The sequence below is a fragment of the Sebastes umbrosus genome, chromosome 12, assembly GCF_015220745.1.
Source record: "Sebastes umbrosus isolate fSebUmb1 chromosome 12, fSebUmb1.pri, whole genome shotgun sequence".
Lineage (NCBI taxonomy): Eukaryota > Metazoa > Chordata > Actinopteri > Perciformes > Sebastidae > Sebastes > Sebastes umbrosus.
The window spans coordinates 21326937-21354740 of NC_051280.1; the positions used below are offsets into that span (position 1 = coordinate 21326937).

At 42.2% G+C, this 27804-nt stretch overlaps 1 protein-coding gene across 1 annotated transcript in view; it reads right to left on the reverse strand.

Annotated features, from left to right (window-relative positions):
* Positions 1-306: 306 nt before the first annotated feature.
* The window catches only part of LOC119499058 (semaphorin-6B-like), a 33729-nt gene continuing 6231 nt past the window's right edge, over positions 307-27804 (reverse strand). The window contains exons 2-17 of the mRNA XM_037788245.1: positions 19018-19141; positions 17999-18110; positions 16503-16563; positions 16325-16387; positions 13766-13864; positions 13592-13682; positions 13229-13348; positions 12407-12495; positions 11014-11231; positions 10799-10930; positions 10368-10517; positions 10026-10202; positions 8291-8431; positions 7379-7456; positions 5573-5634; positions 307-4202 (exon numbers count right to left, since the gene is read on the reverse strand). Of these exons, the coding sequence (XP_037644173.1) occupies positions 3181-4202; positions 5573-5634; positions 7379-7456; positions 8291-8431; positions 10026-10202; positions 10368-10517; positions 10799-10930; positions 11014-11231; positions 12407-12495; positions 13229-13348; positions 13592-13682; positions 13766-13864; positions 16325-16387; positions 16503-16563; positions 17999-18110; positions 19018-19138 (2736 nt within the window). The 5' untranslated portion in view covers positions 19139-19141 and the 3' untranslated portion in view covers positions 307-3180. The remainder of the gene's footprint in view (positions 4203-5572; positions 5635-7378; positions 7457-8290; positions 8432-10025; positions 10203-10367; positions 10518-10798; positions 10931-11013; positions 11232-12406; positions 12496-13228; positions 13349-13591; positions 13683-13765; positions 13865-16324; positions 16388-16502; positions 16564-17998; positions 18111-19017; positions 19142-27804) is intronic.

Sequence of the window (27804 nt, forward strand, 5' to 3'; positions counted from 1 at the left end):
CTTGGGAGTTCAAGCCTTTCACTCCCTCACAGAGGCCAGGTGAATGAAGGCCAGTGTCCAGCTCCATCTGGTGGCGAGGAAAGTAAATGCATGAAAGATTTTTTTCCTCTGTTGTGAGGTTTCAAACTGCCAATCTGATGACAAACAAATGTCTCATTTATAGAAAATAAACTGCAATAATGACATACGCATTAGGCTGCTGTGAAGTAATAGAATTGCATTTGTAAATGTGTGTATATGCGTGGGCACGCGTACAATGATATGCGTTCATTTCAATGAGTGCATTTGGAACCACACTCGACAACATTAGCAGTCAATTATATAATGCCATTTAATAGCAGTACTCCAAAGATCGATGGTTATTATAACAGCAGTATCTTAGCAACTGCAAAAAAAAAAAACTCAGCAGGCATCAGTCAAATGAGAAGGCTCAGTTTCTGGCTGAGATCAGGCCTGCGACTCTACTCTAATAACAGGAAACAGCTGAACTCAGCAGTCAGCCAAAGTCACGTAAATACTGTACATACATCTTATTCACAGCATCGTCACCGAAGAGAAAAAAACCTCACACTTCAAACACAGTCCTGTCTCAGAAGAGCATGAACGATCCCCCTCAACACCGATACACTAGACCTTTCCGGGTGATTATTTACACTATTCACAAATGATACAGCTCCTTTTTCAAAAATGCAAAAACGAAAAGAGAAAAGTTTTTGTGCTTTTCCTTATTACTGCACAGTATAATGACAATAAACAAAAAAAAGTGAGTACATTCATTCACTCATGATGCTGACGAGTATTTTCAAGATCCTCCAGTATGGCAGTTGACGGACAGACGATCACTAGAACAAGACGAAAAATGAGATAACGCAGTGTTCCCTCGCAGCGTTTCGGTCCATTTGAAGGTGTGCTTATCAACTACTTCCATATAAATCATTATTATTACATATTCTGGATGGCGTCAGTGAATGCGTTACGGTACAATCATAAAGGGCATGACAAAGTGTCTCATTCTTACATATTTACAGTATATAAGTGTGACATGATAGTAGTTTATAAACAGACCCTCAAACACTGCTGGTAGCATCCAGACAGACAGACAGACAGACAGGGGGAGCTGAAACAAAATGATTTCAACAGTACAAGCCGACATCTAAATAAAAAAATAATATATAACATTCAGCATGTAAAGGTCGAAGGCATACATATCACAAGTATACTGCAATAAGTGGCAGTACACGCAGGTGCACCGCTGACTGAAATGGTCTTCATGGCACTTTAAAACAATTTTTTTTGCTTCAGTAATCAGGCATCAGTAAATCATTCATGGTTTTGGCACACAGATGTAAAAAAAAAATGGTGATTTCAATCTTGATATAAAAACAAGATTTTCATACATTAACAGCTATAATGACATGATACATGTTTGTTTTTGTTTGCAAGCTAGTGCCTGATATTTTTTTTTTTTGGAGTTACATGATCATTTTTATCTAAATTAAAGTTTACTATGTACAGATAAACCATATATTGCTGCTCGCCACAAGGGTCAGAGCAAAACCAGCGTTCATTTGCTCACTGACTGACTGGGACCGAGCGCCTAAATCAAGTCATCTGGTCAGTTGTAACAAATTCTCGGCGTCGTTTTCATCAAGTCTTACTTGCTTTTTGCTTCCGTCTTCTTTATCTTGTCACTTATTTTATGACTCCCATCTCCTCGCTAACACGCTCGCACCGTGTTGTGTTGATCTAAACGCCGACTGGACACTTTGATGGGCTGAATATATGGTCCCATTTGCCTGCTGGGAACATTTCCATTACCCCTATTGGCTTTGAGTTAGGCCAGAGGTTTCAATCATCGCCACTGTAGCTGTCACTAAGTTCTGTATCACGTCTGTGGGACCTTGACCCACTGTTGGCTTGAGGGGAAGTTTTACCCAATAAAACTGGACTGTGTTCTATAATTCAGCATTCATGAATGTGTGTGTGTGTGTGTGTGTGTGTGTGTGTGTAAAAACCCTAAGGTGACAGTGAAGGACAAGGCGTTCAGATATTGCAGTGCATTCACTTTAAATCCTCTAAAACACCTCTCCTTTCCATCCAGCTCTGACACAAGTCAGTCCAAGTGTTTCGGGTGCAATCTCCCCAGATGTCCTCGTGGAATTATTGGTCATTAAAGAGTACATGGGAGGCAAACGAATAGAGCGATGGGCGGCAGAGATGCCGTCATTACAGAGAGCATGCGGTTGGCAGAAATAGTGCTGACATTTCAGTCCTGCACTCTGCTCTCCAAAGACGTGAGTTATGGTCCCGTATCCCTGTGGTGCAGGTTAGAGGCATTTGGCACACACGCGTCGTGCTTCTCGTACACATAGAATACTAAATACCCTCCGTCACCTGTACAAAAAAAACATGTCTGCATCTACTGCGTGTGTGTGTAGCCAAGAGGAAGAGAGAGACACAGAGAGAAGGATTTCCTCACCATCCATTAGATTTGTGTTTACAGTCAGAATGACTTCAGTTTCTGATGAGTCGCCTGCAGCTTTTAGGTTGCTCAGATTTTCGCAATTTCACTTCAAGTACCTAGTTGGCAATCAGACCAACAGGTAATATAGAGGAGAACAGATGGGTGGCAGCCTTGTTAATGTTATCCAAGAGGGAACAAGCATCCCACTCCTGTAGCAGTATTTGACTGCAGCCTCAGTTAATCTGCACAGAGAAGGCAGCCTCTAAGTGCCATGTCCATCTTTGTCTCCGTCGTCTCTGCCCTCCTGTTCTGCTGTCTTTCTTTCTTTCTTTCTTTCTTTCCTTCCTTCCCCTCCATCCTCTCTCCTCCCTCATCCTGCTGAGTAGCAGGAGAGAGAGAGAGGCAACTCTGCAATGCAGACACAGCAACAACCTCAGTCCATCTGACCAATTAGTGTGAGCCAGGATATGAGTGGCAGACCCAGCAGCCAGTCATACAGAGAGACTCGTCATGGGGTGAAAGGGGGGGGAGGAGGGATTGCCTGAGAGACTGACAGAGGAGATCAGAGGGGCTGAATGACAAATAAAGATGTAGGAAAAAGAGAAGGGAAGGGAGAGGGGGATGGACAGAATGAGGGGAAAAGAGAGATCTGTGTAAATAAAACAGAGAGAGCTCTGGACATGGAAAAGCTCCCGTCCACTTCATTTTCTCAAGAGTCACTGGCCAGTCTGAGTCCTGTCACTGCAGTTCTTCTTACTCATCAGCTGGCTGAGATCCACCAGCTCGCCCAGCTCCCCTCGCTCCAAGGCCCCTCTCAGCAGAGCCCTGCTCAGCGCGGGGTTGTGTTGGTGTTGGTGTTGGTGTTGGTGTTGGTGTTGGTGTTGCTGGGACACGTACGCCTGGCCACTGGGGGCGGGCATGGAGGGTTGAGGCATGGGGACGGGGACCATGCCGTGGCTGCTAAGGATGTATCCTTCCGGGGCTGGCCAGCGCAAGGGCAACGGCTCGCCGTACTCCATGGGGGCGCTGGGTGCTGAGACCACCCTCCGACGCTCGGGGGAGTCCTGGGGGGTCATGGGGTACACGTATTCTCCCGCAGACTTCCGGAGAGGGGCTTTGGGCGTCCCCTTCATTCCTTTTTCTTGCTTGCTCAGGCAGACATAGTGCTGGCGTGGCGTGTCATTCCCTCGGCCCTCCCCGCCATGTCTCCCAACTACCCCCTGCTGGAAGAGTCTTGTGGTCAGGTAGACGGAGGGTGGGATGCGGCAGGGTGAACCCAGACCCACGGAGCCTCCCCCCAGGTACGTCTGGCTGGTGTCCCACCCTCCGGAGTTGGAGTCGGACAGTCGCAGGCCTCTGCGTTTCTGCTGGGGCGTGTGCTCCGGGGTCGGCAGGAAACCCGGGTCAAGCTCTCCCGACTTCACCCAGCCGTTGGGCATGACGAACAGGGTCTCCCCGCCCTGAGTGCAGGGGCGCTCCCCGCCTCCCTGCCGCGTCACACTGAGCACGGAGCCTCCCATCCCACCGCCGTTAGTCAGCAGGCCTCTCTCACGCCGCTGGATGGAGGACTGGGAGGCGTTGGCGTGGCGGCGGTTGGTGGGCTTGTGGGCCATGATCCAGCAGACGGCGAGGCCGGAGAGCGCCGCCCCGATGGTGAACGCGGACACTGCGGACGCCACGAGCAGGTTGAGGGAGACCAAGCTCTCCGGTTCAATCAGCAAACTCTGCTGCAGAATTCCTGAAGATTAAGAAAACACGATTATGAAGATGACATTTAGCAGAACATCCTCTCTCTCAATGTCTGTCCACAGGGTGCAGTTTTAAACTATCATTATTATTACACATACAGCTATTCTGCTACTTCTACTTAGTGCTTTTCCCTTCACAAGATATCATGTATCATAATAAATCAATAACTACAATAACACACATAATTGGTGATCATGGGGTTCAGCATTATGATGATGGTGTTTAAAAGGAGCCTCTCTCCAGTCTGGCCTTGGGGCTCCACAGGCTCCAGGTTCGGAGAGGCCTGCACTTGTCATCAGCACAGCTCCGACCACAGCAGCTGAGTCTCCTTTTCTCCTCTCTCCTCTCCTCACACTTTCCATCCTGCAGCCCGGTCAGTGAGTCTCTCCTCTCCTCTCCAGCATACCATTACCTCAGTGTTTCCACCCAGCTCTAATCACTCCCATCTGCAGACACAGCAGCACATGCCTGTCCCTGGCTCGGCCTCTGCTGCGCTTTCACTGAGTCCGTCAGGTCCGCAGCCTGGCATCACTGACTTCTACCGCTATCAGTTTCTAAGTGCAGGTTAAAAAACTAGAAGCCCATTCATCAGTTTAAAACAAATGAGTGTGAAGAGGGCTTGATATGTGCTCTTTTTCCATTTGGAAATTCAGATCTAAGTGGAGTTTATGACTCTGAAACTGGCCTAAAACAGGCGGAACAGTTCAGAAAGAATCTGCTGGAGAGGAAATGCCTTTTTTTTTGTTTCCACTGACTTTGTGAATTTCAGAGCAAGGTTCAAAGAGGCCCTCTCTGGCGCTGCTGCAGTGACATATGAGCCTCTCAACAGAAGTGACATCAGTGTTTTATGCTAAGCTATTTCCAGCTACCCTCGGTCATTCCTCTCTCAGATGTTCAGCTTTGAGAGAACAAAGTCTGGTGACCAGGAGGATGTTGCACTTCCCATCATGCAGTCTGGTGGTATTGTCTACCAGCAGTTACACCTCTCACATCCTCCCTAATGAAACCGTCTCACGCTGGGAGCGTTTTGACCTGTAGGCAGTGTGGTTGAAACCAAAACCCCAGTTTGACTCCCACCTGATTCAGCTCTGAAAAAAGACACCCAAACGCTCAGTTGCTTTTATCACAATTGAGTGGATCTTGCCGAGCTGCAGATGGAAATCACATTATACCTATAATTAAAATAAAATGTGCTAAATTACAGAAATGGTCTCAAATATTCTCTCACTTGATAGAATCTGAACAAAATGTTCAGTGACAAGCAGAGAGGTGTAATGAGGGATTGAGCCACTAGGCGGAGCCTGCCCTCAGTCTGCTGTACGCAGCCACAAGCATCCATGTCATAGTGCTGCAACCTACCATCACAGTCTCCTAGATGGGAGGTGGTGTTTCCATATTCCACATCTTGTTGAAAAGGCAGCCTGCAGTCACAGAGAGATCAGCACATCAGAGACTTCAATATTTCTCTTTATATACAAACAGAATACAGTAGGAAACGTGCCGTTATAGTGCCCCACTATGTACAGTTATGTCATTTGTCATGGTTGAATGTTTACAGTCTAACATAACAGAAACAAATGAAGTTATATCTGATTTAAAATAACTCATAAATGTAAAAAAAATGCCTTTTTATATGAACATGTTCACGTTTACATAGAAAATTGTACATTAATGGGGACATTTGTTGATAGTAATCAATCAAATTGATATGGCACATATCTATGTTTCATCCAGTGTAATGGGATACACTATTGATCCCGTTATTGATTTTCTCTTTTTGCTTTCTGTCCCTCGGGGAGGTCAGAGGTCAGGGTCATCCATACAGATGATGATGATGGGAGCAGGAAGTAGGGATTGCGATACTGGGTACAATGTTTGACTATGATACAGATACCATTAATCCTTCAGGATAATGCTAGTAATTCTTTTGAAACTATTATTATTAGACGCTAAAGTTTGGTATTTAATACTGGATATCATGCTTCAGAGTCTGTTCATTGGCACTAACATGAACTGTTTAAGTGCAGATAGACCAGAATTGCATTATATTACTATGAAAGCATCAAACACATTAATGAGTAAAAAAAGAAACCTTTTACACTTAAATAATTTATACTGTTTAATATGTATGGACACAATATGTAGATTCAGTGTAGTGGCTTCTTTTAAGTAACTTTAAAATATTTACCAGAGTGTTTTTTTTTAGTTTTTTTTTTTTTTTACATATATTTACTTATTTATTTATAATTTTCTTCTTTGTTGCAGGGACGATTCATAGGATCAGACCTTTAGGGGGACTCGCCCCAAATGAGAAAGTGACGTGTGTACAGTGGAGGGCGTAGGTCGAAAATTTTGAGCTTCAAACACATAATTTCCTGCAGTCTGGTGAATTTGTATGCACCCATTTCTGCCTTTTCTGTATCAAGTTATGGTGGAAATGTCTTTATTTATGTAAAGGACAACACAAAATTCCGGCACCAGGTGACAAACTAGCATGACATGATCGTTACCAATGGATTCCTTAGGTTTTCAAGTTTCATATGCTACCGATATATCTTCACTCTATCGTTACGACTGAGTCCGCTACAGCCTCTTAAAGACCGTAATTTCGGCTGTCTCAGATGGTTTGATAAGTATTTGTTAGGGGTGCTGAGATCAAATATAGGTGTGCTTGAGCACCCTTAAAAGAGTCCTGCTTTATTGTATTTCCCAAAGTTTGATTTCAATTACTGAGCAACAAGTGTCGTCCACTTTATTTCTCTTTCTTTTGTTTTCTTACATGTGTAACTATTGTATGTTCATAATTCTCCTCAGGGGGCATTGTGGAATAAATTAAAAATCTAAAGTCAAGCTTGCAGATTCAGGAGCTTGAATCCACTTCTCTCAAACTACAAGAACACACGCCCATCATTTTTTTCTTTTCTTTAAGCATTTATTCTCCTTATTCTACGTGATAAAGTGAAGTATGTATTCAACATTAGCTTCCTTGCCACAAGAATGTTGTAACTTTGCCAATAAAACTCTCAACACATAATAACTTGTCCTGAGTCTGCAGGTAGCAGGTCTGCAGAGGTAGGAAACTGTTCACAGGTTGGTTGGTGTGTGTGTGTGTGTGTGTGTGTGTGTGTGCGTGTGAGTGTGTGTAAGTGTGTGTGTTGTCCTCACCGTGTGCCTGGTCTCAGGAAGGAGCAGGTGCTGCCTCTGGTCCAGCCACAGTACGGGTCCCTGGAGGCGAGACAACTCCTACACACCAATGAAAATAAAAAGTTAAGAAATGCTGAGTGCTGACCTGATTCTCACAGCGGACATTATTTTTACCATTTTAGCAGGAAACTCTCCCCGGGAAACTTAGAGAAAATCAAACCTGGGAACAACTAATAGAGCTATGAATTTAGCAGGGAAGTTAGTTTACTTACTGTCTGTCTGGTTAACGGGCCATTAGAACCCTAAAATATGACAAACTGTTTCTCCCAATGGACTCATGATACAGTATTTACGTGATATGTTTTGAAATGTAATATGCGAAACACTGTTCAAATCATAAATCCTCATCTGGTATTCATCTTCATACACTGCAGTCACACACATACTGAATCTGTTGCTACTTTCTTTCTTTATTTTCCTGTATCCAACTGTGATGTACGGCTGCTGTGGGAATCAGATTCACAGTGTGGGGGTTCTACTTCAAAAGATCCTCCCCATCTGTGCAGTAATAAACGAATGCCCTCTTGGTATTCATAATAAATCATCTATTTTATTACAACCTTAGATCAAGACGACGCTGAAGCCTCTTGTGTCGAGTTAAATATTATTTCCCAGGGATAAAATTCTCCCGAAATATACAAGCTAGCTGTAGTTTGACAAACACACATGCCATCTATCCCTCGCTGATTGAAACATCGGCATTACATTTTATTAAGACAACTGCACTAATAAGGATTGAGGGACAAAACAAAAGTTGGCCAGTAAGTCGTACCTTGGCTAATGGCCACTACTACATTCAAACTGACCTAATTATCATTCAAAGAAATATTGAGTGGATGAAAAATACTCTCCAGGTGATTGTGTGTCACTTACTTCATGCAGCGTGAGTGCAGGTGGCAGCGAGACGTGGGCACTCGAACCAGACAGGAGGGGAAGGCCAGCAGCAGAGTGTGACTGGGCCGGTCCAACGACAGCGACAAGAGCTGACGAGCCTGAGGAGAGTCCTCGCCACACCTGGAGACAGCGAGACACAGGAGTGTGAAGACTGGAGGCAGAGGGTGAGGAGCCAGCAGAGGGAGGTCAGTGTACGCTTTTTGGCCTCAAGTCAAGTTGTGACAGGGTCAAAGGCCTGGTCATCAGACTGTTTTATCTATTGGCCTGCCCAGAGATGTGTGATGGGAAGAAATAAACTCACTTTGGTGTTTGCTGCCAGTGGATGAAGCCAAAATCTCTATTTTTCTGGTCGGGTCTTTCACAGTAATACCCAAGACAATAATCAAATCTAAGGTTTTATGCTGCTATAAAAGGTTGGATTACATTAAAGCAGGAATAGTTTGTATAAATTATGATCAATTCAACAACAAACAAGGTGCCTATTTTCATCATTTGGTTACATAGAGCTAAAACAGTTAGTTGATCGTATGTGACAGAGATGTGGACTCGAGTCACAAATGTGATGACTTAAGACTTAACTTCACAAAATCAAAAAAAAACTTGACTTGGACTTAAACACCAATGACTCATGACTTCACTCACACTTGAGCCTTTTGACTTGAAAATACTTGATACCTTCCCCCAAGCTTGAAGATGAAAAAGTATGTTATTTAAAAAGTGTGCCACAAATCAATTTACTTCCCTTCATTTACTGAACATTACAGCTATTAATTCCCAGCAAGTCGACACTTAATTCCCCCAGATCCAGCTTGTTTGAAACAATCCGACAGCATCCAATCAAGTTGCAGGAGAAAACCATGAAGAGCTAATGTTACGTTACTGAGCGCCAGTTGGAAAAAATGAAACCAAAGATAATTTTGTCTGCATACAAAAACTACGTGGTGGTCAACCAAAAACAGATTGCATTATGCAAAACATGCAGGTGGAATATTAGACGGAGACGCAAATGGCATTACATTTGGTGAAGAGCGCATTATGACTTGTTTAGGACTCGAAACTCCAAAGCTTAGGACTTGAGAGTTGTCAGTCTTGACTTGGGACTTGAGTGCAAAGATTGAGACTTACTTGTGACTTGCAAAACAATGACTTGTTCTCACCTCTGGTATGTCAGTTGACAGGGAACTGTTTATATCTAGATCATTTTTCAAGCTCAAACTCCACATATCCTCAGGTTGCAACCTCTCAAATGTGCACATTTTTATATGCTTTTCTTTGGATCTTTTGGTTTTGGACTGTTGTTCGGATCATACAAACAATTTGAATAATAACCTTGGACTTTATAATGTACAGTTTTTGGACAAAATTGTTATTATATTAATGTGTGAATAATTGTCACATTAAGAATCAAGATAAGAATGATTCACAGTTGCAAACCTAAAATCAAACTCTTTAACTATATATGTGAATATAACTGTAATAGATATGGTCAAATAAGCAACTGAGTAGTCTTTTACTCTAAGCTGCACTTCAAACATGTTAAAATCAAATAAATCAAATAAGTGTAATTGAAGACAGTTCTTGGCTGAACTATCGCTGCTGCTCTCCAGTTCTGAAACAGAGGCAGGCAGCGGGAGACTTGATCTAATTGGAGCAACATGTCAAAATGTATAACTTAATAGAGATCAAGGACAAATATGTCTCGACTCCTACTCACTTCTCCGGGTTGAATCCTTCCACCTCCTCCAGAAACACGCTGCCGTGGGAGACAGCATCTCCGCTGGAGATCATTAGAAACTTCAGGATGGTTCCTCGGGTAGAGCCCAGGAACAGGACCGTGCGGTTCTTGTGGGGACCAGCTTCAGTGTCCACCACCATGGATGTCAGCTGGTATCTAGACGCATAGATAGTGAAAACACATGTTTTTTCAAAGTCAATCTATATAAAACACATTTTCTATCCTTCCTACAAGCTATGATGCATATTTTCAGATTCATGCTTCCCATTTTCATGCCATAAAAAGTTCTGCATGGGCGCTATCAAACAAGTGAGTCAGTACCGTCCCATAGTCTTGACTACCCAGGGTCTGTGCCCCAGCAGTGGAACGGTCTCGTCCATCAGTGGGTGGGTCTTCACGAAGTTCAACACCTCATCCGGCAGCGTGGTAGAGGAGCTAAATCTGGATCCCTGCACTGCACATCCCCCTGGTCTGCAGGCAGAGAAACAGTCAGAAAAGTGAGAGATAGATAGGAAAGAGAGCGATTGAAGTCCAGAGAGAGCAAGAAGAAAAGAGCCAGAGGAGTTCTTTTAGCGGCTGCTGGAGGCCTTATTAGAATATTTGCTGAATAGTAGTGAAGTTGCAGTGTGATTGACAGTTGGAGCTTATAGCAGGGGAGTAAGTAGACTATATATGTGAGACAGATGCTCAGTAAAGCAGCACTGCAGTATTTTGCCAAAGAACAGCTCACATAACACTTTGCATAACAATACCTCGGTTTAGGCACCGCTTCGTCCGGGACAGGAGTCCAAATAGACTCGGGGGATTTCTGCTCTTTAAACCGGCCCTCAAAGACATGAGCGAGCTGCTGCATGTCAAACACGCACACCGCAGAGCCAGGGATGCTACCGTAGAAAAAAACAAAAATAAAACAGCGATGAGAAAAATAAGTGTTCGTTTGTGTGCACATTTGTGTGCATCTCTGTACCTGTTTGGTGGCGTGGAGAAGAGCCCCAGGATGACGTCTCGTCCCTGCATGTGAATGATGCCGCTCGTGGCGTGCAGGAGGTTGAAGTAAAAGTGTGAATCTCCCGGGACGGAGCAGTTGAGCCTCGCCTTCAGGAATGTGGTCCACTGCTTCTCAAGGACGCGTTGAGAGCCTCCCAGGTCTGCCTTACACACCCGAGCCACGCGGGACACCATCACCTGGAATAAAACAAGCAAGGCTTAGTAAAATGGAGGGATAAGACAGAAAGAAAGAAAGAAAGACAGAAAGTAAGGAAGTAAGAAAGTAAGAAAGTAAGGAAGGAAAGAACGAAAGTAGGTAAGAAAGAAAGAAGAAAGGAAGAAAGAGAGAAAGAAGAAAGGAAGGAAAGAATGAATGAAAGGAAAGAAAGGAAGTAAGTAAGAAAGAAAGAAAGAAAGAAAGAAGAAAGGAAGAAAGAAAGGAAGGAAAGTAAGTAAGTAAGTGAGTAAATAAGAAAGAAAGAAAAAAGAAAGTAAGTAAGTAAGTAAGAAAGAAAGAAAGAAAGAAAGAAAGAAAGGAAGGAAGGAAATACAGAAAGAGAGAAAGAAGAAAGGAAGGAAAGAATGAATGAAAGGAAAGAAAGTAAGTAAGTAAGAAAGAAAGAAAGAAAGAAAGGAAGTAAGAAAGGAAGTAAGAAAGAAAGGAAGGAAATAAAGAAAGAGAGAAAGAAGAAAGGAAGGAAAGTAAGTAAGTAAGAAAGAAAGAAAGAAAGGAAGAAAGAAGAAAGGTAGAAAGAAAGGAAGAAAAAAGGAAGGAAAGTAAGGAAGTAAGAAAGAAATAAAGAAAGAAGAAAGGAAGGAAATAAAGAAAGAAAGAAGAAAGGAAGGAAAGAATGAATGAAAGGAAAGAAAGTAAGTAAGTAAGTAAGTAAGAAAGAAAGAAAGAAGAAAGGAAGAAAGAAAGGAAGAAAGAAGAAAGGAAGAAAGAAAGGAAGAAAAAAGGAAGGAAAGAAAGTAAGTAAGAAAGAAATAAAGAAAGAAGAAAGGAAGGAAATAAAGAAAGAAAGAAGAAAGGAAGGAAAGAATGAATGAAAGGAAAGAAAGTAAGTAAGTAAGTAAGTAAGAAAGAAAGAAAGAAGAAAGGAAGAAAGAAAGGAAGAAAGAAGAAAGGAAGAAAGAAAGGAAGAAAAAAGGAAGGAAAGAAAGTAAGTAAGAAAGAAATAAAGAAAGAAGAAAGGAACGAAAGAATGAATGAAAGGAAAGAAAGTAAGTAAGTAAGTAAATAAGTAAGAAAGAAAGAAAGAAGAAAGGAAGAAGAAAGAAAGAAATAAAGAAAGAAGAAAGGAAGGAAAGAATGAATGAAAGGAAAGGAAGAAAGTAAGTAAGTAAGAAAAAGAAAGAAAGAAAGAAAGCACCTTCTCTAGATGATGAAACTCCATGGCCATCTCTCTGAAGAAGAAATAAATATGAGGCCCCCACTCCATGGAGCTCACAAAGTAGGGCTCTGAAAAATAATGTGAGAAAAACAGTTAGACACACACAAACACACGCACACACACACGCGCACACACACACGCACGCACGCACGCACGCACGCACGCACGCACGCACGCACGCACGCACGCACGCACGCACGCACACACACACACACACACACACACACACACACACACACACACACACACACACAGATCAGTAGCGACGCAGTGCCGGGGGCCAAACGTAACGCTCCACAGTTCCTGACATGGAGCTGTAATAACAGTCACATCAACATTTGACTGCCGCTGTCCACGGGCCTCGCTCATCAAATATTCACGTCCTGTTTAATTTATCATCACGGACAAGAGGATACACGTTATTTATCATTTATTCATCCAGCACTGTTCCAGCTTTGACCTGCCCCGGCTTGTTTTTCTCTCCACGGAAAAACTGATTTCACTATTCAATCTACGCCTTCTTGTTAAAACCCTCAATCTGTAGAGTCCAACTAACCTCCATGCATCATTCTGTCTCAGCCTGTTCCACTTACAATAAATCTATAAAATGTAGGTCTTCAAATCATGTTTGGTTTCACTGAATGTAGCTTGTTATTTAGCTCCGCCGCCTCATGAAAAGACAGCCACAACGATTCAATTTTCTTTTAGTAAACTACTGAAGATAATGGTTTCTGTTATTCGCTTCCTGATTGTCTATTGAAGGTGTCTGAGTCATTGTAATGCGTCTGTTTCTAAAAGTACCTCGGAACCATTTGGAGTCGTGTTTGACTGTGCGGAGGGCGGGGCTGTCGCCGAGGCTACGATAGATCACCGCATCGATGGCCAGGAAGTCTGTCACAGTACCCGTAAAGAGACTACCATCTGAGAGATGCACAGCGAGAGGAGAGGAGAGGAGAGGAGGAGATTAAGAGGAAGAAGATACAGATGGAGAGATAGCACAAGGTCAGGAAGATTAAAACCAAACAAGCAACGCAGCGAGAGGTTTGACTATAAATCATTTGTAAAGGTAAACACAAGGGCACAGACGATTCAGCGTCTGGAGATGAAAACAGAGTCTGATGTCTGCTAGAAACCCTGAATTCTTCATCTTTAGTGCAACACTACCTGCAAATAGAGCCACGTTGGCGTGTCGTGGATCATACGGGCACCGTGCCATCCCACTGACAGGCTCTCCCACCATTTCTAAAGTGTCCCTCTGCAAAAAGAAAAAAAATACATAGATAAACAAACTGGCAAGCACACAGAGAGTGGCCAGCTGACAGAAAGATAGATACTAACAGTGTAGTTGGCACACAGCGGGTTGAAGGCGTTTGTTCCACATACAAACAGGCCACCATGCTGGCTGAGCAGAACCTTGATGAAATTACGGCACTCTCCCTACGGAGAAAAAACACAAAAGGAAACGATTAAAGAGGAGAAGAGAATCACAAGGTGCAGGGCAACGGTTTTGAACTAAAGTTAAGCTCAAAACTAGCAGTCGGAGCAAGATGGCTGCAAGTGTGAGGTAAGAAAAAAGGCAGCTTAAAACAATCCTTTACACCCTCAACCACTCTCCATCTGGAGGAACAGTAGGACGGGGTCTTTATAGCTGTCTTCAGAGTGGAGGCTGCTGATTGAGCTGAGATTTAAAGCTGCTGCCACTGAATCTGAACCTTGATGACACTGGTCGGCCCCTCGGCCCCTTTGTGATACTACAGCAGTGTCTGATGGCAGCCAGTTGGTAATAATAATTGATTGAACTTGAATTAACCTGTGTAGGTTGATGATTTGTTCATCCGGAGCTGAACTGAGTGCTCCTTATTGGTATTGAATGATGCTAGACGGTGTTACTAGTTTACAATTGTGTGACAGTTATATTTTGTTGGAGGATATTTTTGTAACTATACTGGGATTGAGACAGTAGAGTATTTAGCATAGCCTGGCTCTGCATACCAGCACTTATAAAACCCACTAATTAACACATCTTGTTTGTTTAATCTGAACAAAAACATAACACGGCGGTTATGCTTCCTAGAGACTCCACTATTATTATTATTTTTATAACGTTTAGGACAAAATGCTTTAAACGAGGGCTATTTGGGTGTTTGTACTGGGAAGTTGGTTTACCTCAAGAAAAAAAAATGATCCTCTGATTTACAGACGTCTCTTTATACATTCATGGCTATGGACTCATTGATGTTTTCAGTCCAAAATGGCTGCAGCGGACACCAGAGTTTCACCTCTTTGTTTCTATACTCTTTGCCTGCTTTTCCTGATGTACCATATCAAAAAGCCTGCTATGAAAAAGGTCTACGAAAATGACTCTATTAGTATCACAAGAAGAACATTATTCACAATATACTATCAGGAGGAAACCTAATTTTGAAGGTGAAACTGTTTTGCTAGCTGGATCGGTCTCATTTAAACTAAACTAACTAGCTAACTAACTAACACTGATTAACCTCCGCAGTTCAAACACACACTGGAATACTATTAGTTGATAAGCATGTGTAATTCAATGCCAAGAGCACTGTTTGGTTGGCATTTGGCGAACAATAAAATGATGTGCAAATATAGCTGCTTCCATTGTTTAAGCTAAACTAAGCTAAACTAGACAGCTGCTGGCTCCAGCAAGCTACATGTTTACTGTACTGATGTGAGATTGGTATCAATCTTCTCATCTAACTCTCTGCAAGAAAGTTTATTTCCCAAAAAACTATTCCTCTAACAAGCATAAATGTGTTTCAGTTCAGTTCACAGGGATTTCTGCTTAGTGGCACACCTGAATGGAGCCGAGCCATCGTTAATGTTATTAGATCCACCTGTGCTTTCTATGGCATTTCAAAATGTCTGCAGTGGAAAAAGGTCTATTGTTAGACCGTCTTAACTGCACACTTAGATGCTATACGACTGTAAAGCATTATCTCTGGCTCACTAACTGTTCTACTGTATGTCAGATGATGCATCATTTACCCTGAGCTTTATAATTTGATCTCTTCATCTGAGCTAGCTGGCTTCGGCTTCACCTTTCAGTCTTTTGTCTTCCACCTTAGGCAAGTCTTTTTGCTTCCTGTATTTTATCACAGCTTTAATTCCTTTATTTTGCTCCTACATCTTTTCTTCTTTCATCCGTGTTCTTTGAAGCAACACATCTTTTCCTTTTTGTTGCCTCTCTCTTACTACCCGGTGGCTGCCCTATCCTCCTTATGTGTTTCTCCCCCACCTTTCCTCCACCTACACACATCCCATCCCTTCCTCTTCCTCAACTGATTTCAATTACTGTTTCCTCCCTGAGGCTGTGTCACTCTCTCTGCTCAGTTTGCTTTATAATGTTTCCTCTTGCCGCTTTTTCTTCTTCCATGAGTTCCGCCCAGATTGGATTTTGCCGGTGGCACTGCTGCATTTATACAATAAAGCTTATATTTTAGGTTACACCCTGTCAAGGAAGCAACCATCCCATCAAATCTTTCCCTTTTCAAGATTTGATCACACTCCCATCATATCTCAGAACATTGTCAACTATCACTTCATATACACACATAATTGTCCCATTTTCTAGTTTCCCCCACAGGCTATGAATGAGATATATGAAGAAAATTGGCACAATGCAGGTGTGCAAGACGATGGCTTTCAAGCTTCATGGACATCTTTCGGGCCTGGGTAACGTTTCACTGAGCTGACGTGATTAAGTGATGTGCTGATTCTGTATCAACAAGATCAAATTTGTGTAAATACCGTATGCAGGTGCACCCGGAGGAAATAAGGTTACTCCAACAGCTGTTGTGTCTGTCCATGCGTGTGATAGTGTAGATGGTGTTGATGCATGTGAGAGTGGATCTCAGAGTACGAGCACTGTACCTCATGTTTGCCCTTCATCCGGCACACTCGAATGTCGTTCTTATTGGATTCCCATGTCCGTTTCTGCCAAAAGGAATGAACCACAGTCTGAATAACTTTGTTGTGCATTTGTGTGTACACTATTAGTTGGTACTGCTGTATGTTTGTTTTGGTGTGTGTGCAAGAAAATGAGTCTTACTTTGCTATAGAACATCTCATCACCTGCCATGTTATCCAGCTCCACTCTGTACAAGTCATCTCTATAAAAACACACAACAAAACAGTGCCAATGTATTACTATAGGATATCTGATATATAATATAAACAATGTGTAAAGAAGGGGTCAGCATAATTGATCCATCGCTAAGCCACGCCCCGCCCCCCGCTGCTACTGTTACCATGGAGCCCACACTGTCACTAACTGCACAGCCTGCATATAGCTATGTTATCTAATGTTAGGAAAAAGGCCATTTCAGAGAGATGCAGACAGAAGCAAAAAAAGGTTACAAAAATAAAGACAAGAGGGTGTGCTCATAAATGTTATGCTATATGGAGACCTTTTTTAACCTATATAGAAAACACGGATACCACTGACATTGAAGGTTTAAACTGCTGACCCCATATTACATATAATTCACAACTCACACTTAGTTTTTTTTGGTTTGTTTATTTATTTAATATTATTTTTAATTTACTTATCTTTTTGTGTTTTTGGTCCTTTCCTTTTTCCTTTTTTTGTATCATGTTTCATTTATGTTTCTATCGGATTCAATTAATTTATATGTATAAATATAATTGTTTATGAAATTAATTCTGCTTATTTAATGGTGCAGTAATATTGTTATAGGGATGGGGATATAATTTGTTTATACAATTATTTCTGTGATTTATTAGATTTTGTACAGAATACCAATAAAAAGATTTTGAGCAAAAAAAATTAAAATAAATAAAGACGGAAGCTAACCACCGACCCACACCGTTCCTGTAAAGCTGTTAAGCAAAAGCAGCATGTGCATACATTCAGTACACCTTCAGTCGCTTCCGTAGCATAGTGCTAACACCAACACCAATGCTTGAATATAAAAATTACTCATTGAGATCAGTTGAGAAATGTCAAAGTTATAGTGCTTTTTATCCAGAAAAACGTCAGCTCCTCTGTTCTGGTATGGGTTTACAGGCCAGTCCTGACCTTACCAATATGGCGGCGACGCTGAGGTACGATCTAATGGGCCCATACGGCATCTACATATATATATATGAATGTATGATCTGTACAGTAGTCTGTTTCAGCAACACCATTTCTGTTATACTGCCACCTGTTTTTGTTTTTTATGACACAAATCTGTTCAAACAGACTAAATCTAATTAAAACTGTGTTTGAATTGTGAAATGTTTAATTTATAGGACGTCAGTTATATAATTTATTTGTGTTCCAAATACTTTTGCAGGAGGACCAGATTTTGTGTACTACTGTTTACTACTTTCCATATATCATGAATAAGAGTAATGTGAACAAACAGCTTTCACTTGACATTTAACAACACTGAATTGAATGCTTCCCTCGCAAAACAACAAACTGAAAATGTCCTCTGCAGAGTGACAGCAGATGGAAGCTGTGGCATCAAATGAAAGCAAAAAGGATATTAATGCGAGCACGTCAGTAACACACAGTTGGAGGCGGTTGCCGTTGGTTACCTGGCTCCTATGTAGAGCGTGCGGTTGACTTGGAGGACCGTCTGGATGTGCAGCTCCTGTCTCTGGGCTGAACGATGAGCTCTGCCCAAGAACACTGGATACCTCCGCACAACTGACACAAACACACAGACAGAAAAAAAAAAGCTAGAAATGAAGTGCCATGCTCAGGGATACTTTGACAATTGAGCGAGTTAATTTATATTTACCCTAAAAACATCTCTAACCTTCACTTTAATAGTGTCTTCACTCATTCTTTATGCTTTTGTTGAGGAGGAAAAAAAAGATAATGGGAAGAGATGAATGGTGCAGCAGTTAAAGTATACTGAAACACTTTAATCCTCTTAGTGTTTTTTTTTTTTTTTGCTTTTGTTGATGCATGCAGCCCCATAATGAGAAAAACTGTGTGCAACCATTATTGTAATTTTATTGTGAAAAAAAGGCATTCCCTGCCTCTCCTCCCTGTAAGTGGGAGAGTACAGATGAGGTGGAGAGAGAGAAAGTGGCAGTATCAGAGTATGAGAAAGTTTCGAAGAGGAGGACAACGGTCTCCACAGGGAGCCCTCATCATCAGGAGACAGATTGGGAGAACGTCTCATTGTCCTTGACTGCAGGGGAGGGAGAGAGGAGGACGTAGCGATCCATCTCCACCTGTCTCCTCCCCTTCTCTCTCTTCCTCCCCACAGCCTTCTCTGTTGTCATCTGTATCACCCCATCCAATCCAATTGCCTCACACTTTTTCATCTTCCTGCACCTCTCAAAATCCATAACAATCATTTCTCCCGCTCTCTTTCTTTCTGTCTTGACATCTTTCTCTCTCATATTTATCAGTCTGCTATACCGCCACCGAGAGAAGGAGTGAAGTCTCTTTATTTATCTGTATGCCCGGGCAGCTGGAGAGCAGCTCCACACCAAGGCGCTGACCCTTGACCCCCGATTTCCACATCCACCGTGAAGCCATTCATCATCCAACGCGGCACATACAGTGACACACACACACACACAGCAGGAAGGAAACATACCCTCCAAGGGGACGTAGCTGAGTGGACTGGGCTCCTCTGGGAACGAGCCATCCGCCAGTTGAAGCAGCAGGAGAAGAAATGTGAGGGGTGGAGCCACGGTCGCCATGGCAGCAACACACATGCACTGAGGAGAGAGGGGAGAGAAAAATGTCATTGTTGCGTACGCTATATGTTCCTCTGTGTGTGCATGTGTGTGAATGTGTGTGTATTGACATTATGACAGATTTTACAATCAACAGGTCTCTGTGTGTGTGTGTGTGTGTGTGTGTGTGTGTGCGTGTCCATGCAAGGACGAGGGTCAGAGGTGCAGCAGGGTGACTGCTGCCACCAACCTGACTTCAGCAGGGAGCTAATGTGTTTCTATTGTCTGCTCTGTGCTTTAATGGGGCTCTATTGTCAGAAATGTCACTCCATTGTCACACAGTCTGAATTGAAGGGGATTCTCACAGCCATATAACACACCAAGAGACAAAACAGTCTCAGGATTACAAAGCCACTTTTTGGGTGGTAATGTTCCTTTCATTAATTGTGTTTCTATACGGACATATGGAGGATATAGCCGGCCTTTATAGAGAGAGAAGAAAAAGAAGAGATGAAGGGAGTGACTCGGGCAAGCTGGACAATGTCTCTCTAAAGGTCAAAAGTCAAGAAGGCTCTAAATCACGAACAAGGAAAAAGATTTTGGTCTTTAAAAAGCTAAGAGGCCACAAAAGGGTCACGCTGTGCAAGATATGTGCACACACACTCTCACGCTCTGTGAAGCTGTAGTACTTCAGCACAGCGGTGCTTTGAGCTAAATGCCAACATCAGGATGCTAACATGCCCACAGTGACAATACTAACAGGCTGATGTTTATTATAATGTTCACCCACAGGCTGTATATAAGAAGTGGACGTGGTCACTGTGACGTCACACATTGGTTTTGTGGACTGCTGCTTTGAAACCTCAAGTTCTGCATCTTAGCTGTGCCATCTTGGTTTTGCAACCAGAAGTGACACAAGACGGTGGCGCTAAGTAACTGAATGCTGAAAAAGGTAGTGACCTTTCAATCCCAAGGTAGCCACGCCCTAAAGCATCCCCTGCTTTATAGTCTATTTGACTCTAAATGGGACCATAACTTACTAAATGAACATCATGCTGTATTGAAAGAAGACTTTAAACCAGCGATTGAGACCATGAACTCATGTTTACAATGTTTACTGAGGGAATAAATCAAGTAAGAAGTAGGAACATTTTCTCAGACTATTAGAACGAATGTACCTGGAGGTTGCCCACTGTGTTTACCATGTTCACCATCTTAGTTTGACGTGTTAGCATGCTAACATTTGCTAATTTTGTACTAATGGTGGCACTAGATGAAAAGTCAGGGGATCACCGAATTCTGTAGGATTCACCCTCTGTGGACCATGAACATCTGTACACAATTTAATGGCAATACATCTAATAGTTCTTGAGACATTCCAGTCTTGACCAAAGTGGTGGACTGACGACCACCAGACGCACCACTAGTACGACCAAAAACCCACATAGCGGGCTCAAGATGTCAAAAACAAGCCCCCATGCTGTACATCAGCATCTCTTTCGCCTATAAAACCAAGACAGTGGAATAACACTGCTGCACATAAGTTACTACCAGTCATAAATTGCGGCAGCCATCAAACACATTGTAAATGTGGGAGCTTTTGCGTGCATTTACTCAAAAATGCCTGTGGCTCGGCTACAGTGTCTTTGATGTGAGACTACTTTGAAAAAGAAGAGGAGATAGAAAGAGAAGGAAAGAAAAAGATGAGACAAATGAGGAGAACAGAAAGGGAGGAGCGCTCTGGTTTTGTCTTGGGTTGCTGAGAGTGCTGCTAAAACCCTGGACAAGGTTTGATGAAAATACAAATGAAAAGAAAGGTTAGAAATTGAAGAAAAAGATGAGTGTCGTTCCCATCAAATCCACCTGAATACCGTGTTCCATGTTTCCCCCAACCCCCGCTTATTTCCTTTCATCTTCCGTCTCTCGCCCTCCATCACCCACCTCCGCCCCTTCATTTCTCTGTCTTTATACCTCTCAGCTTGTCTGTTCCAGGATGAAACACCAGGTAGATGATGTGCCAGTTGCTAAGGTGATGACAACTGCTATTTGAAGCACAGAGATGCACCCAGATGTAACGCGCACATACTCTTATACAGTACATAAAGCACATTCACCTGTGTTGCCAACACCTAACACTGTGCATGTGTTTGAGTGACAAGCTGTTTGAGGACACCAGTGAGGCGGTGTGGTGCTGCAGACTATACACTGGGGGCCACTTCAAATGAAATTCTAGCCCAGAGATTGCAGGTTTGACATCTCAAAGCCTTCTCCTCATCAGAAACACCGGAGGAGCCCTGAGGGGGTGGGGTGGGGTATTTGTTTCATCTGAATCTCAATTGGGATTCCCTGAACTAGAACTGATTGAGTCAGGTGTAGGGGGTCAGCCCCATTTCATTATGGCCATTTCATGAGAGGATCCAAATTCGATGCTTACACCAAAATTGAAATTCTGTAGTCTTGTTTGGACTGAAAGGATGGTTAGAGTTAAATGAAGCGTGTGTTCCAGTGAGATTAGGCATCATATGGTTGTGGTTTGCGTCATACAATCCCACTGTGTCTTCTCAGAGTCATAACTCAGTCAAATCTGAACACACACACACGTTATACATGTTTTCAGATTCAGAGTGACTTGCTCTTTCCGAGAATATCATTATCTCCGTCCATCGCGTATTAAAGCTGCAGAAGGCAGAATATTTTTAGCATCATTGGGCAAAAAATCCACACTAGCCTTTCAGCATATTGTAATTCAAGTATTCTGGGAGATAACTAGACTTCTGCACCTCCTCATGGCTCTGTTTTCAGGCTTTAGAAAATCTAGCCCGTGACGGGAGACTTTGACCAATCACAGGTCATTTCAGAGAGAGAGCGTTCCTATTGGCTGTTCATTCAACGGAGGCAGCTGTCAATCACACGCGAACTCCGATCAAACGGTCAAATTAGGCAGCGCTGATCAAATATGAATCAAATTTTTTTACTGTAATGCCTATTTCTCGCCTCAAATGTTTTCAGAAACATCTTGTAGTGTACTGTTTAGCTGTAAAATTAGAAAGTTTGCTACGGCTGGTAGGCGGTGCTTGGTATTTCCTAAACTACTCTCAACATGGCGGCCGGGTCACAAACTTTCTCATTTTACAGATACCAATGGATTCCTTAGGTTTTCTACTTTCATGTGATATCTTCACCATAGCTTTTTTTAATTAGTTATTATCACCTTAACTCTGACAGGCCTATTTGCGATTTCCTATAATGTGTTTTAACCAACCTGTGAAGCCCGAAGGCAAATTTCCACATTTATTGACAATAAAGATTATTATATTATCAAAAAAATGCTGTGGGAATTGTAGCCCAGTTCAAAGTAAAACTAAACTATATTAAGAGTTTCAAAATCCATTAATATTAACTGTTTTTCACAAATTTATTTTTACATTATAAGGCTCAGAGTGTCCCTTCAACTTGGTTCTTATATTCCTGAAACACTAACGCTCTCTCCTTTATCCATTCATATACATATATTTTCCCTGTGTTGGACATACAAACAAAAAAACTAAATTTTAAATAGCATAAAACAGTTTTGTTGCATTAAACTGTCCTAAAACATGTATTGTACAATTTACGTGCAAACTGATAGCATTTCTAAGTAGCCAAACGTATTGTGAAAACAACAATACATGTTATGTCCGGCTAATACACGCAGTGACTTTGCTAAAAGCGTGGGAGATCAAAACTGGGCATCCCTCTTTCCTTCCTCTCTCTCTCTGTTCCTTTCTCTCTCACACAGCCCGCACATGCTACATACCAAAACCCTGCAGCCTATCATTGATGCAGCCTCCTCATTAGAGTGTGTATTGATTAAGGTTATTGATCTATAAGATAAACCATCAGATCTGGGCCAAGGCCAACATACTAGGACTCTGCTTGCTGGCCGGTGCCATGACAAAGGCAGTATTTTTTACCGCTCTGGGCTATAAAAAGAGGTTTTGGGGCAGAGCTTTGACGCAGCGCTTTGACGTGTGGTTATCAACGGTTCCTGCTGAGCCGAAAGACAGAAGCGACAGATGAAAGATAAAAGACAGAGGTGGCTTGAGCAAAAGACAAAAAAAAAAAGAGGAAGAGAGACACCGCCTGCTACACTTCCAGCTCATCAAGCTATAAAAAAAAAAAACAGACCGCCGGTGACAGAATGAGTATCAGGAAATCAAGGGAAGAAGAAAGGCCGTTCTGCTATTTGTGTCAAATCATGTTGATGTGATAGGATTAAATGTTGTGACACTGACACGGTTGTCATGGGCTGCATATAATGACGGTGACGGTGTAATCTGCCCTCATCAGGCAATAACCCATTAGCAAATCACCTGCGAACACTCACTTCATTAACCAATCAGCAGGTCATCTGAAGAAGCATAATCACCCGCGTTCACCTCTTATCAGTTTGTCCATATGTTTCGTCCTCATCAGCTCCATTTGTCTTTTCCTCCAGCGTGCTCTCGTTCACCTGCCACGGCTGATCCGACAGGGGGTGAGCAGCATGCTGGGATATTCTACACAGCCCCACAGTATGTCAACAAACTATATGGAAGATATCTATTTAATGATAATCTATTAAATATTTACCCATGGTTCCATCCTAAAATGCCTCAGTGGCCTTTATGGACATGTTTGCACAAGGCATCTCAACTATTAAAGCTGCTGAGCAAGATCAATACACTCTCATCCTGCTAAACAGAGACGGAATAAAGAGCAACGTCCCTACTATCCACACTGAGCAGCATTCACAGACCACACTGAGACATAAATACAAAAGGCCAAGGCACAGATACACAGCTAACCAAATGTCACTGATGCTAAGATGCTTGAGCCGTGACCTGTGCTGCACCCAACTACAGTACAGGCATTAATTAATCCTTTGATAGCCTATGTGTGTGTGTGTGTGTATGCATGCGTGTGTGACAGAAATTGGACGAGTCAAATCGAAACCCGTCTTTCCGTCGGTGTTGACATTTCACTGTATCTGAACTGTTTTCTGATGTGTTGCGTTGTGATTAGGTCTACAGGCAGAAATCTTTCCCTCTCTCTCTTTAGCTGCTGCAGCCACTCCACTCTGTGCCTTTGTTACCGTAGCAACCAATAGCAAAGCTAGGCAGAGATGTTCTATTGCAGTAGATGTAAAAGCGAGGAGGGCGGGTTCGCCCTCTAACACATACATGCATACATATGTGTGAGCGTACACACACACACATTGATGCATACACTTACGCTTTTAACCCAAATCTCTAATGTATTCATGTAAGTGTTCATGAACACATATGTGGACACAGATATGGGGAGGTGGGGGTCCCCTCTCTCTCTCTCAGCAAGGAGGGGGATGGGGGAGCTGCAAGCATTTTGTCTCCACATTATCCACACACTGGCAAGACAGTATAGCTCATTTGAAATCAATATGTCAACAATGGGATGAATTAATTGAAAACGCGACAATGCATTTATTACACGTTCACTTATAGGCCTATTAGATAAGGTTTTTAAACTGCTGAGCCTTTATTTTTCCACAGGGTTTCCCCTTCAAAGATGTAATATTTCAGCTGAATCTCAATGAGCTATCTGGGTGATCATTGTTCTGTGTTAAATGTAAAACCATTCAGACTCATTAAAAGCTTTTACTGGAGCTGTGATGAAACCTAAACCTGCAGTAGGCAGTATATTTTTGGCATCATTGGGAAAAAATTCCATAATAACATTTCAGCATATTGTAATTCAAGTGTTAAGAGAGATAACTAGACTTCTGCACCTCCTCATGGCTCTGTTTCAGGCTTTAAAAAATCTAGCTGGTGACGGGACACTTAGGCCAATCACAGGTCATTTCAGAGAGAGCGTTCCTATTGGCTGTGCTCCAGCTGGTGGGCGGTGCTTGATATTGCCTCAACTGATCTCAACATGGCTGCGGGGTCACAAACTTTCTCATTTTACAGCTAAACAAGATGTTTCTGAGAACATTTGAGAAGAGAAATAGGCATTGCAGTAACAGAATATTGATTAATATTTGATCAGCGCTGCCTAGTTTGACCGTTTTATCGGAGTTTGCGAGTGATTGACAGCTGCTCAGAGACAGCAAGGCTCCAGCTCGACTCTGATTGGTTGTTTTCCTCCAGTCTGTGAAATCTTGCAGATGTCATTAGGAAGACCAGAGGACACTGGAGGACACAGAGGCACATCATTTTTTTTCAGATTACTCATGCACTACTGCCAGGATATAGTTTTATAAAAATAGCTTAATCTTAATCATATTTGCTCCATTTCTGCCCACTCTAGCTTTAATTTAGAACAAAAAGAAGTATGTGTGAAGATTTTCTTAATGCTTTTTGTCAAAGGAAGCTCTGAGACTTCCTCTGCCGGATTATTATGACAGGATGATTTACAATAATAAAAAAGATGGATCAAGAAAGTTAATAAACTGTAAAAAAGATATATCGATGTGAAGCCTCAGCTGAGATAGAATCCTTTTATGACTTCTTCTCATTTGTAACACACTTGCTCCTTGAAGACGGTATGCAGGTTAAAGCCCGGAATAAAAGCAAGATGGCCTGAGGGTAGAAACGCAGACATGGGCTAAACTGGGAGAAGTGGGTCACCTTCACACTTCAGGACTCCACCCTACAAGCACTATAGCTTCATTACTGTAATAGACTTAAGACAGATTTCCACTGTAAATGGAACGGACGTGAACAAAATGTAACTGGGAGATATTTCAGAGTGTTTTTCTCACTATGGTACAGTGCTGATTCCAGTACAACATTGAAGAGGACCCATTATACTTATTTTCCGGTGCATTCTCATATTTTGGGTTTCTACTAGAACATGTTTACATGCTTTAATGTTCAAAAACGCTTTATTTTTCTCATACCGGCTGTGCTGCAGCACCTCTTGCTCTGATTGGTCAGCTGGCCTACTCTGTTGTGATTGGTCAACCGAAACAAACTCTTCAGACTCCACTCCAGCTCCGCTCTAACTAGCTTTGTTCGAGGGCGTTCCAAACTAGCCGCTAGGCAGGTATTATGCAAATGTGTTACTTGGTGACATCACCACGTTACAGAAGAAAAGGCAGGACTTTAAGCAAGGCAGTTCAGGAGCAGTGTTTCTGTGGGGGAGAGTAACTCCTTTTGGTGTGTAACTTTGCAGACATTTCAAATGCACGAAAAATATATAACATACTAAAGGAAAGGGAAAAAGCACAAAAGCATAATAGGTCCTCTTTAATAGTAAAAGTTCAGACAAACATTGTGTGAGTCCACAACATAAATCTCTCATAGCTTGTCCATCAACACCATTAGGTGCGTTTACTTAACAGATGCTACACCAACCTCAAGCTTTAAGACAAAGTTGTTAAAAGTTATTAAGAGGGATGTTGTGAAGCTTGGATTTAGGATTGCTCCTTGGTGTCATACCTTTTTTTTTAAAGAAACTGATTTTCTTAATTCACCGCAAAGATTCACAGTTGAAAAAGTGAACATAGGAAATATAAAAATGTGCTGACTTGAGTGAATTCTCTCACCCACTTCAGTAAAGAGGTTTTGGAAACCAGTGTTTAATGGAGGAATATTAGCTCTTTCACTCTGGTGTCATCATTCAGCCGCTGGTCTGATTGAAAAATGCGTGACAAACAAATGAATCGAAAGAATCAAGAGGATTTAAAGCTCACATTTTAAGATCTGTGTAATAGTTGGCTCACCACGTAATTTGTACTGACAGCGTTGGTAGCTTGGAACTCTAATCTTAAAGAGGACCTAGAGGCTTTTGTGCTTTTTCCCTTTCCTTTGGTGTGTTTTATATTTTTTTGTAAAAGGTCTGCAAAGTTACAAAGCCCAAATTCCAAGTCAAAGGGAGTTACTCTCCCCCACAGAAACACTGCTCCTGAACTGCCTAAAACGCCTCGCTTGAAGTCCCGCCTTTTCTTCTGTAACGTGGTGATGTAACCAAGTAACACATTTGCATAATACCTGCCTAGCGGCTAGTTTTGCACACCCTCAAACAAAGCTAGTTGAGCAAAGCTGGAGAGGAGTCCGAAGAGTTTGGCTCGGTTGACCAATCACAACAGAGTGCCAGCTGACCAATCAGAGCAGACTGGGCTCAAACAGAGCGTTTCTGACACAGGGTGAAAAGAGGTGCTGCAGCACAGCCAATGTGAGAAAAATAAAGGTTTTTTGAACATATAAAGCATGTAAACATGTTCTAGTAATATAATACTAGTATGCACCAGAAAATGAGCATAATAGGTCCTCTTTAAACTTCCTTGTTAAAGGAATAATTCAACATTTTGTGAATTGTTTTCAATTTAATCCTCTCATCTCACTAAAGAAAACGAATGAGTATATTTCCCAAAACGTCAGACTATTCCTTTAATTTCACACTGTCATAGTAAGTTTTAAAGATTACAAGCTCCGTTGGTAAATGTTGGTTAAGTCCACACATTGCCGTGGAGGTACATGTGAGGTAACTGGGTCGTCGGAGTTTGATGCAAGTTCAAAATGGTTGCTCTGGGAGTAATTATTAGTGGTATTAAAACTCTCCCATATCAGGTGGCAATACAGGTAGAACCACGTGCTGTCAAAGCAAACAGGTCAGAGTGAAAGGAAACAAACACACGGATATGTATTCAGACATGTTCACATGCACTCATATACAAACAGTGAAGAGCAACACACACACAAACA